We start from the raw sequence: 9,762 nt of genomic DNA, 5'->3' as shown, positions 1-9,762 counted from the left end.
TCTTCTGCAGACCAGCCCAGCCCCCCCCCTGAAAATAACCATGGTGGGCTTGGGGGGGGGGGAGTCTTCTGCTCTCATCGTCAGAGACAGTCTGATGGTCTGTCCTGAGGAAGAAGATCTGCCTGCGAAAGGCTGCCCCTCCTGAGACTGAAAAGAACTGGGGGTTTTCCCTTGAAGTGTCAGTGGGTTGTTTTGGGAAGGGTTGGAGACCAAAATGGAGGGAAAGGAAGTCAGCCTTTTAAACCAGTCAATAAACCTTGTGGTGCACATCTCTGCGGGTGCCAAGCTGAGTTTTATTTCGCATTCTTTTCTCTCCTCGCCCTCCAGTTCACCGGGGAGCCAATGTGGTCTTCTGTTCACGAGCCCGTGAAGGTGAGTCCAGAGCACTTTTCCTCGCCCCACCACGACTGGGTCCCCTTGTTTGTTCAAAACAGGTGTATGCCACCTCCACAGAGAACCTCCTTGTGGCAGCTTACCAAGTCAAACATAATAAATAGTGAATTTAAAAGATTAAAAGCCCAGCCATTAAAATGCCCAGCCAGAGGATGACAAAACCAAAACATTTAGCAGCCTAAAATGATCTTCATAAAACAGGCCTCAGGCTCGAAGCAGGCTGTAAAAAAGAATTGTAAAAAAACAACCCCTTTAATTAAAAGCTGAGGTAAAAAGAAGTCTTTTGGGCAGGCAATATGGGAGGAGGTGGCCCTTCAGTGACTCTGGCTCCAGGCCACTGACAGCCTTGAAAGAGAGATCTGTGTTCACTGTCTCTGGAGCAGAGGGGTGAGCACTGCAGAGCTCCTGGCCCAGGAGTGATATAATGCCAGGATCCAGCCCCTTACCTCCCTGTTGGCAGGGAAAAGATGAGGTTTAGGATAGTAGAGTTGGAGATGAAAGAAAATGGGAACAAGAAGACTGTGGTCAAAGTGGCATTTCCCATCTTCTGCTCAAGCCCTTCCAGAGAGAGGAGACAGGTAAGAAATTGAAGTTATATTCATCCTTGAGTAGAGTGTTGCCAAATACACCCAGGGAAGGAGGCCGATGATGGAAAGTAGGATCATCGACCCTTCTTTTTGCCGCACATGATCTGTCTACTCATCAGTCATCATGTTCTTTGTCTTCCCCTGTTCCAGTAGGCAACAATAGATGGGACCCCCTCCCCAAGGAGTTGGTTTCCCCATTTAAAACAGAGTATATTTATTTATTTATTTATTCATTCATTCATTCATTCATTTAGCAGCCCTTTGAGCCTGCCTTTCTCCAAATGGAGAAAACCACCAAGAGAGAAGAGCAACAGTCTTTAATGCATTTAGCAAACATGCTTGCGTGTACTTAGAGCCTGGGCACAGTTGTGAAAAAAAGATGGACGGATAAGGTGGCAGAGGCTGCACAAAAAAGGCAGGCAACTGTTGTGTTCTTCCCCCTTGCAGCGGAAAAGGGACTAGCAATTCAGAGGGACCTGCAGGCTTCTGGGTGCCCAGGGCAAGCTTGCTACCAGGTCTGTGATGTTCGCAAGGAGTCAGACATCAAGGTAGGCTAAAACTGGGTGCAAAGTGATGCTTCTTTGGGGGTTCTTCTTCAGCATCTCCACAAAATGTTCTTTCAACTCTGTATGGTGGCATATCAAGACTATTTGGCATCCAGGGCAGATAATTTTTTTAAACAGCATTTACTTTTTCTTTTGTTGACATCAAGTCATGGGCTGAAGTCACACGGAGCATTTGCCATGCCCACGATATGGATGGTAGGCAGATTTTCCAGGCGCGATCACACTGCCACATCTGGGAAGTGTAGCGCTCCCGTGGCTAACCTGAGACTTCCCGCCGAAGATGCTGAGTAAAAAACTAGTACCTCCGAGGTACTAGTTTCCGGAAACCTCGGGCCAAGGGCAGGCGTCCGATCGCGTTTCCGGTGGACTTACGTGGCATCTGGCACCCGTCTCCGCAGGTTGCGCAACAGTGCCCAACAGCACATGCGCAAAAAGAGCGATTTCTGGTGCAATCGTGCAGCACAGCTTCTGTGCCGCGCTGCAGGATACCCGTCTGGTTGGCATCTCCCCCCTAACCACGGAACCTTGACCGGGATGTGTGCTTGGGCGCGTTAGTTTCCTCTGGGGCAATTAGCCACGCCTCCCCCCCGCGCAATATCCGACCCATGTGACCGGGGCCATGGTTGAGTTAATGCAGCCCCATAGGGCTTTCCAGGCAAGAGACGCTCAGAGGGGTTTTTTGCCACCACCTGCGTCTGTGTCGGCCTTGCTTAGCTGCTGAGATCTGATGAGCAGAGGCCAGGGTGGGGCTCTCCAGGTTGGAGCCCCTCCTCTATACAACAACAGGATTTTCAGTAATAATCATAAATTAAAATGAATAATAATAACAGGCAGAAAAAAGATTCAGGTGGTTAGCCATGTCGGTCTCAACCAGCAGAACAAAGTTTGGTCTTAAAGGTGCCACTGAACCCAAACTTTGTTTCAGTGGCCAGGAAAAAAACGCAGAAAGTCAAAAATTTTCTTTTAATTTTGTGTATATAATTATGCAGAGGTCATTTCGGGGGGAAATGCGTTCCCCCGGGTGAGGTGCAGGGGTCGGGGCACATGACGAAGCCCCGCCCCCTGCTTCCGGCCGCCCCGCTTCCAGCCCTCATTCAGCCAGGAGGAGGCAAGAGAAGAGGGAGGGTAAGTTGCTTCCTCCCCGCCTCTCCCCACCCCTGCCTGCCTGGGGCCAGGGAGGGCCTTGGCGGGGCTTCCTCGCACTCCCGCTGGCCTTGCAGGTCCACCGCCGGGCCCCTGATGTCAGGGGGTGTGGCATATGCTAATGAGTTATGCTAATGAGTTCCCCTAGCTCTTTTTCTACGAAATGACCCCTGTAATTATGGCAGTAAAAAAAATCACCTTTCAACACGCTATTCTGTCACAAGAGCCAGGATGATACAGTGGTTGAAGTGCTGGAGTAGGATCTGGGAAATCCAGGTTCAAATCCCCCCTCGTGCCTTGGAAGCTTGCTGGGTGACCTTGGGCCAGTCACATTACTCTCAGCCTAGCCCTGACCTGGAGATCCCCAGGGCAGCTTGACCTCATCAGATCTCAGAAGCTAAGCAGGGGAGGCAGCCGATGCGGAGGCTGGCAATGGCAAACCACCTTCAAACATCTCTTGCCTTGAAAGCCCTACAGGGTCTCCATAAGTCAGCTGTGACTTCACAGCAAAATAAAATAAAATAAAATAAGATCCACCACCCCACTTGTGTTCTGGGCAGGCACTCGAGAGGGCCAAGAGCTGACCATCCCTAAACATCCACAAGGCATTTTTGAGAGCTGGGAGTCTGCCTTTGTACTAACTTTTACTAAAACTAGCCAAAGCATCAGAAACTAGGGATTGCAAGCTTCACCAGACTGGATGTTAAGAAACACACTGCCCCCACCTCAAAGAAGGTGCCCCCATCCCCCATAGTTTCCAAAGGACTAAAGTCAAACCAGAGAATCTCTGCAGTGGAAACTGGGGGAGACACGTTTTTGCAAGCCCAGCAGAACCAGTGCAATGTACAGTTTGGATTAACCATGAGAACCTTACTGATTAACAATTTTTACAAGTTCATTTTGTATTTGTTATATTCAAATTTTTAAATGAATAGTGCAATACATGTAACGTGAAAATTACAGATAAATTTCATAGAAAATCTTTGTTTCTTCATATATAAAAATCCAAAGCCTATGAAAATTTCATCAATGGGAAGTAAATCCTTATATGCAGAGAGTTCATCAAACGGAAGAATTTTCTTAAAGAGGAGAAGATGCATTTCATGCCTCATTAGTATATCCTAATTAGGGTGCGGTGTCAGATAAAGTTATCATGTTTAAATTGTTGCTATTAACTTGCAAGATATGATGCTTGTATCCTGAATTTTTCCTGCTTTGAGAAAAATATTTAAAACACAGCTTCATGCTACAGAGGTGTGAATGCACAGATGACCACTCGAAGATCCTCAGTTACAGGTAAGCAACCTGTTTTTCCCAACAGCTTTCATTCAAAAAAGTAAAGTTTATTAAGAATATGAGGGTAAAACCAGTGCAGTATACAGTGCTCAGCAAATCCAGTGCCTTCTGTTCATAATATTAACAAAAGTTTGCTACTATACTACAGTCTGTCACTGAGCAGGATAGGGATAAGATCTTGAGACGAAGAAGTGAAAATGGGTGGGGGGAATGAAAAAATAGGTGGAGACAGAAATGAATAAGTGTGGAAAAGAGGGAGTGAAATTAAGAGAGGGAAAGGTTGTTTTATCTTGCTGCTTTGCAACATCTGGCTGAGATGGGTGCAAGGAAAGGAAGAGAGAAAGGCTAGGCTATTGAAGAACATGACCTGCAGGCTGGCAATGACTGCAGCAGCTGTCAGGGTGCTGGCTTGGTTCTAGATCTGTTAAGCAAGTTTGCTTCAGTCTCAGAGAAAGGGAAGTGCAGCCAATCCTCAAGTGCTTTTTGCTATGCTCGGACATCCTTGCATCCCAAGTGGCTACAGCCAGAACTGCATTTTAAAAAGAAAAGGAAAGACATTGGGCTAGATGCAGCATGAGGTTGGCCTCAAAGGCTCTCCTTCAAGGGCCTTCCTCAAGCTGCACTCGGGGCGGAGCACACCCCGTGCCCTGGCCTTGGCACGCCACTGTCTCTGTACTCATTGCAAAACCATTCTCCATATTCTAATTCTCAGGTGTTTAAATGCTCATGACACTGTTCTTCCAGGCCTTTCTTCTTGATTAATGCTCCACTTTCATAAACTCAGGATGTGTTTGTCATATGTGAAGGCACATATCTCTCCTCTGCTTAAATCTTTGCTTGGGATTCCACTTAATTTCTCCATCAACTTCAAGAATCTAGTCCTCAGTGCCATAGCTTTCCTTCTGCATCACTGGTACAAGCATTTTGTGGAGCCTGACAATGGGCAGGGCTAAGAAGCTGACCACAAACCTTGCCTCCTTGACTCTGGGTCCAGTCGGACCGGAGGTTTTATAGCAGAAAGCCTATGAAGCAGTAAGGTCACTGGACTGGTTAAGAGCAAAGAAAGCTTTATTTGTGGAACTAACAAACTGGATAGGAAACAGAAGAGATAAATTTAGTTGCCTTACCAGGTGAGAAACAGGGAGTTCTAGACTGCTCTAGAAGGAAAACCTCAGAACAGTATTCTGCTGATAGACAAGGAGAAGAGCTTTTATAAAGAAGGTACTTCTACAGTCCTCTCTGGCTCGGGCTCTCTGGCTCCCCCACCCCGACATATGGCTCCCCTCCTTGGTTCCCCAGGCTCCTTTGATACTCATCCTTCCCCGTCTCCTGCGCTTGCACCAAACGCCTGGAACAGGTGCCGCCCAGGGTAGTTCTAATGATGGCTGCTTGCAGCTCTGGGACTGCAGGGCTCTCCATGCTGCTGTTATCCTTGCCCTGCCTTAGATCTCTCTTCATCCCTGTTCCTGCAGAGGTTGATTCGGGTCACTCTAGAACGTTATGGATGCCTGGACTGCCTGGTGAACAATGCTGGAGATGGTGAGTGATTTCCAGCCTTTGGGGGTCTGGGAAGATTCCCTGGGAGGGATGTGTCTGGGTGTGAGGGCGTTTCCTGTTTATGCAAAAACCAGAATGGACTTTGTCCAAATAAAGTGATTGAGGTTCTATAGCTTTGCAGGCAGCTGTTCGCAAAGCAACTGAATAAATTACAGTAACCAAGTAACACAGCGTTTTTAGATGAAGCTCTTGGGGACTCGCTTCCCCGTGTCCCCGTGTCTCTCACACTAGCCACTTCTAAAGGAAGTACCTCTTCATTTAAAGATGAATCAGCTGGTGGACTCTACTGTTTGAGGATGTAGTGATGGCCGCTAGTTTAATTGGAGGCTGTTGTTGTTTTTCTGCAAGTGTCAAACTTTATGTCATGGAGTTAAGCTGTTGTTTATATATGCTAATGGTAGCAAGCTCAGCTCATGTCCAATGGGATGCTGAGATGATCTTCCTGTCAAAGAAGGGGAAGGTCCATTCACAACGAGGTGACCTTCAGCCTGACTATTGGCTGTTCAATATTTTGGTGGTCATACCTGCTATCTGGCATGTATGCAGGAGGGTGAGTTTGGGGAGGGTGAGTCTTCCTCCCTTGTTCCTGAGTTGTTGTTAGAGAAGATCCGTGCCCCTCCTGGCGTGCCACGAGGGGTTCTGAGGTGCCCTGTGGGAGATTGTCAACACGTCCCTCTCGGAGGGACGGTTCCCTGGGGCACTCAAGGAAGCAATGATCCACCCTCTCTTGAAAAAGCCGTCTTTGGACCCGGCCGAATTGGCCAACTATCGTCCGGTGTCCAATTTGCCCTATTTGGGCAAACTTATTGAGAGTGCAGTGGCATTACAGCTACAGGGCTTTCTGGAGGATGCGTCCCTTCCAGTCCGGCTTTCGCCCGGGTCATGGGACAGAGACGGTGCTGGTCGCCCTGACTGACGACCTCCGTAGGCATCTGGATCAGGGTGGTGTGGCGGCACTGGTGTTGTTAGATCTGTTGGCTGTGTTCGACGTGGTCGACCATCAGTTGCTGGCCCACCGCCTCGCCGACGTGGGGATTCAGGGGCTTGCCCTTTAATGGTTTGCCTCTTTTCTCCAAGGTCGGGGACAAAGGGTGGCGATAGGGGATCAGCGGTCCCGGAGACATCCTCTTGAGTGTGGGGTGCCTCAGGGGGCTGTGCTGTCACCGATGTTGTTTAACATCTACATGCGCCCCCTTGCCCAGATTGCCCGGAGTTGTGGGCTTGGGTGTCATCGATATGCAGATGACACCCAGCTCTATCTGATGTTAGGTGGTCGGTCAAACTCTGCCCATGATGACCTTCATCGGGCATTACAGGCTGTGGCTGGGTGGCTCAGACTAAGCCGGTTGAAACTAAACCCAGCAAAGATGGAGGTCCTGGGCCTGATTCGGATCGGTTCAGAGTTGGGGCTCCCACTCCCGACCTTCGATGGGGTGCCTTTGGTGCCAGCGTCGGAGGTTAGGAGTTTGGGCATGCTCCTGGACTCCTCTTTAACGATGGAGGCCCAGGTGGCAGCCACTGCCAGGTCGGCCTTTTACCATCTTCGGCTGGCTCGGTAGTTGGTGTCATGCCTGCCCCTGACCCGGAGCCTGGGAGCTCTGAAACTGAGGACTCCGTGCCTTTAACACCATCAGAGGCAAGGGAGTCTTTGCCAAACCTAAGTGCCGGAAAGGATGAGCACCAGCCTCCAGAACAGCCTGCACCTGAAACCAATCAGGCAGTGCCTGGCCCCAGCAGCACGCCACCCGATTCTCTGCCACCTGTCCATCGGCTGAGGGATCGGAGACACCGGGACTTGGCAACCAGATGCAAAGAGGCATGCTTGTGCGGTTGGAGATCAATAAGCCCGGAGTACTAGCAAGATCAAGGACTTCGCAAGGCAGTGCTAATGAGGCACTAATGAGTTAACAACCCAGCGAGCTATTTGAATAGGTCGCTGAGGGCTGGCTAATCGTGCTGGCAAACTAGTCCTTCGGACCAGAAGCTCTGCACCTCTGACTCTGTTCCCGGTATGCGGCTACTGACTGACTTCCTGGTTCCTGACTCCAGTCCGCATTTTGACAACCCCCTGGCTCTTGATCCTCGGCTCTGCACCCTGACTTCGACAGTTGCTTATCTGGACTCTGAGCTCGGTAACGCTCTGACTTGGCTTGGCTTTGTGTATTGGGACTTTTGCTCTGGTTATTTTGCTCTCTCTCTGGCTTGACTCTCGGACTGGACTGTGACCTCCCCCCTCTCTGCCTTGCCCCACTGGCCCTGTCGTAACAGTTGGTTCCCTTCCTTGACCACGATGACCTGGCCACAGTGATCCATGCGACAGTCACCTCGAGGTTAGACTACTGTAACACTCTCTATTTGAGGCTGCCTTTGTCGCAAATCCAGAAGCTGCAGCTAGTGCAGAATGCTGCTGCCAGGTTGTTGAATGGTCTCTCTAGGAGGGATCACATTCAGCCTGTGCTGAAAGCACTGCACTGGCTGCCAATAGCGTACTGGATCCGCTTCAAAGTGCTGGTTCTTACCTTTAAAGCCCTGTATGGCCAGGGTCCGGCTTACCTAAGGGACCGCCTTTCCCCATATGTTCCCCCAAGGGAACTACGGTCGGGGAGCCAACATCTCAAGGAAATTCCAGGCCCCAGGGATATTAAATTTGCTGTTACCAGAGCCAGGGCATTTTCGGTGGCAGCTCTTACCTGGTGGAAGGAGCTCCCGGAGGAGATCCAGGCCCTGCGGGACCTTTCTCAGTTCCGCAGGGCCTGTAAGATGGAGCTCTTCCGCCAGGCTTTTGAGTAGGAGCCGCCGCCACCACTATTCCACCACCGCTATTTATGCATCATCGCACCACTACCACCACTATGTGGTTCCATCGGGGTGCGAGGTGACCCTGGATTGAGAAGGGATAACAGGTTATTGGAACGCTGCCGTTGGATTAAGATCTACCCCATCTTGTAATAAATGGAGCACTGACACTTTGTTGTTTGTATTATATTGTTTTATGCTGTTTTATGCTGTTTTTATCTGTTTTAACTTTGGCACTTGTGCCTCACTGTTAGTCGCCCTGAGCCTTCGGGGAGGGCGGGATATAAATCCAAAAATAAATAAAATAAATAATTTTTGGATCATTGACAGTTCTCAGGTGACCTTGGATCATTTACAGTTCTCTCAGAGCTCTCTCAGACTCACAGGGTGCCTGTTGTGGGGAGAGGAAGGGAAGGCAATTGTAAGCCGCTTTGAGGCTCCTTTGGGTAGAGAGAAACAGAGTATAAAACTCAACTCTTCTTCTTCTTCTTCTACTGGTCGGATCCAGCAGGGCTACTCTTACATCGATAAGATCTGATTATTATGCTTGACTTCTGGTTTTACTCAAATGAGTATTACTTTAAAGAGGAAAAAAAACAAAGATGAAATCCATCAGCACATTGTGGGGGTGGGCAGGCGTGGCTCTGTTCTCTCTCTCTTTGTGGCTCTTGCCTCTGTGAAACCACTTGTCCCCTTTCTGTCCTCTCCCCAACAGGTTATTTACAATCGTCAAATGATATCACTGCCCAAGACTTTGAAAATCTCATGGAACTCAATGTTGTGAGCTATTTGCTATTAACCAAGGTGAGCGTGTTTCTAATATATAAGCTGATTCCCTATTCCTGAGGGCAGCTGGCATCTTCCAGAGTGGAAAGTCAAGAAGGAAAAAAACCCTGGGATGGTATATGTCCTAGAGGTGCTGCAGGGCTTTTCCTGGGTCCTTCAGTCATCCTCTGCCTGAATGAACGTGATGAGGAAGGTCCCTGGCTCCACAGCAGAGGGCCTGCTCTGTCCCCTAAGGATTCATCCCCGCCACCCCCAGTTGCAAGGGTTTCTGCTAGCCATACCGGGGAGGGTCTCGGCCAGTGGACAATTCTAAGCTATGTGAATTAATGTAATGGTTTGTCTGTGGCTGCATTTCCCCTTCTATCTTGTGTACAGTATGCACTGCCCTACTTACGGCAAACAAAAGGAAACATCGTCAACATGGGCAGCCTTCACGGTGTTATCGGGATGAAGAATGATCTGCCAGCTTGAATTAATGTAATGGTTTGTCTGTGGCTGCATTTCCCCTTCTATCTCGTGTACAGTATGCACTGCCCTACATACGGCAAACAAAAGGAAACATCGTCAACATGGGCAGCCTTCACGGTGTTATCGGGATGAAGAATGATCTGCCAGCGACCACGACCAAGGTAATCCTG

At 49.3% G+C, this 9,762-nt stretch overlaps 1 protein-coding gene across 1 annotated transcript in view; it reads left to right on the top strand.

The window, feature by feature from the left end:
* LOC107105642 (17-beta-hydroxysteroid dehydrogenase 14-like) overlaps window positions 1–9,595 on the top strand; it is a 23,076-nt gene extending 13,481 nt beyond the window's left edge. The window contains exons 3-7 of the mRNA XM_015405641.1: window positions 328–372; window positions 1,428–1,528; window positions 5,458–5,524; window positions 9,054–9,142; window positions 9,500–9,595. Of these exons, the coding sequence (XP_015261127.1) occupies window positions 328–372; window positions 1,428–1,528; window positions 5,458–5,524; window positions 9,054–9,142; window positions 9,500–9,595 (398 nt within the window). The remainder of the gene's footprint in view (window positions 1–327; window positions 373–1,427; window positions 1,529–5,457; window positions 5,525–9,053; window positions 9,143–9,499) is intronic.
* The last annotated feature ends 167 nt before the right edge of the window (window positions 9,596–9,762 follow it).

This window comes from Gekko japonicus, unplaced genomic scaffold, assembly GCF_001447785.1.
Source record: "Gekko japonicus isolate JY-2015 unplaced genomic scaffold, Gekko_japonicus_V1.1 scaffold4020, whole genome shotgun sequence".
NCBI lineage: Eukaryota > Metazoa > Chordata > Lepidosauria > Squamata > Gekkonidae > Gekko > Gekko japonicus.
The sequence above is the reverse complement of the archived record's forward strand: the minus strand, read 5'-3'. Positions and strand labels throughout refer to the sequence as shown.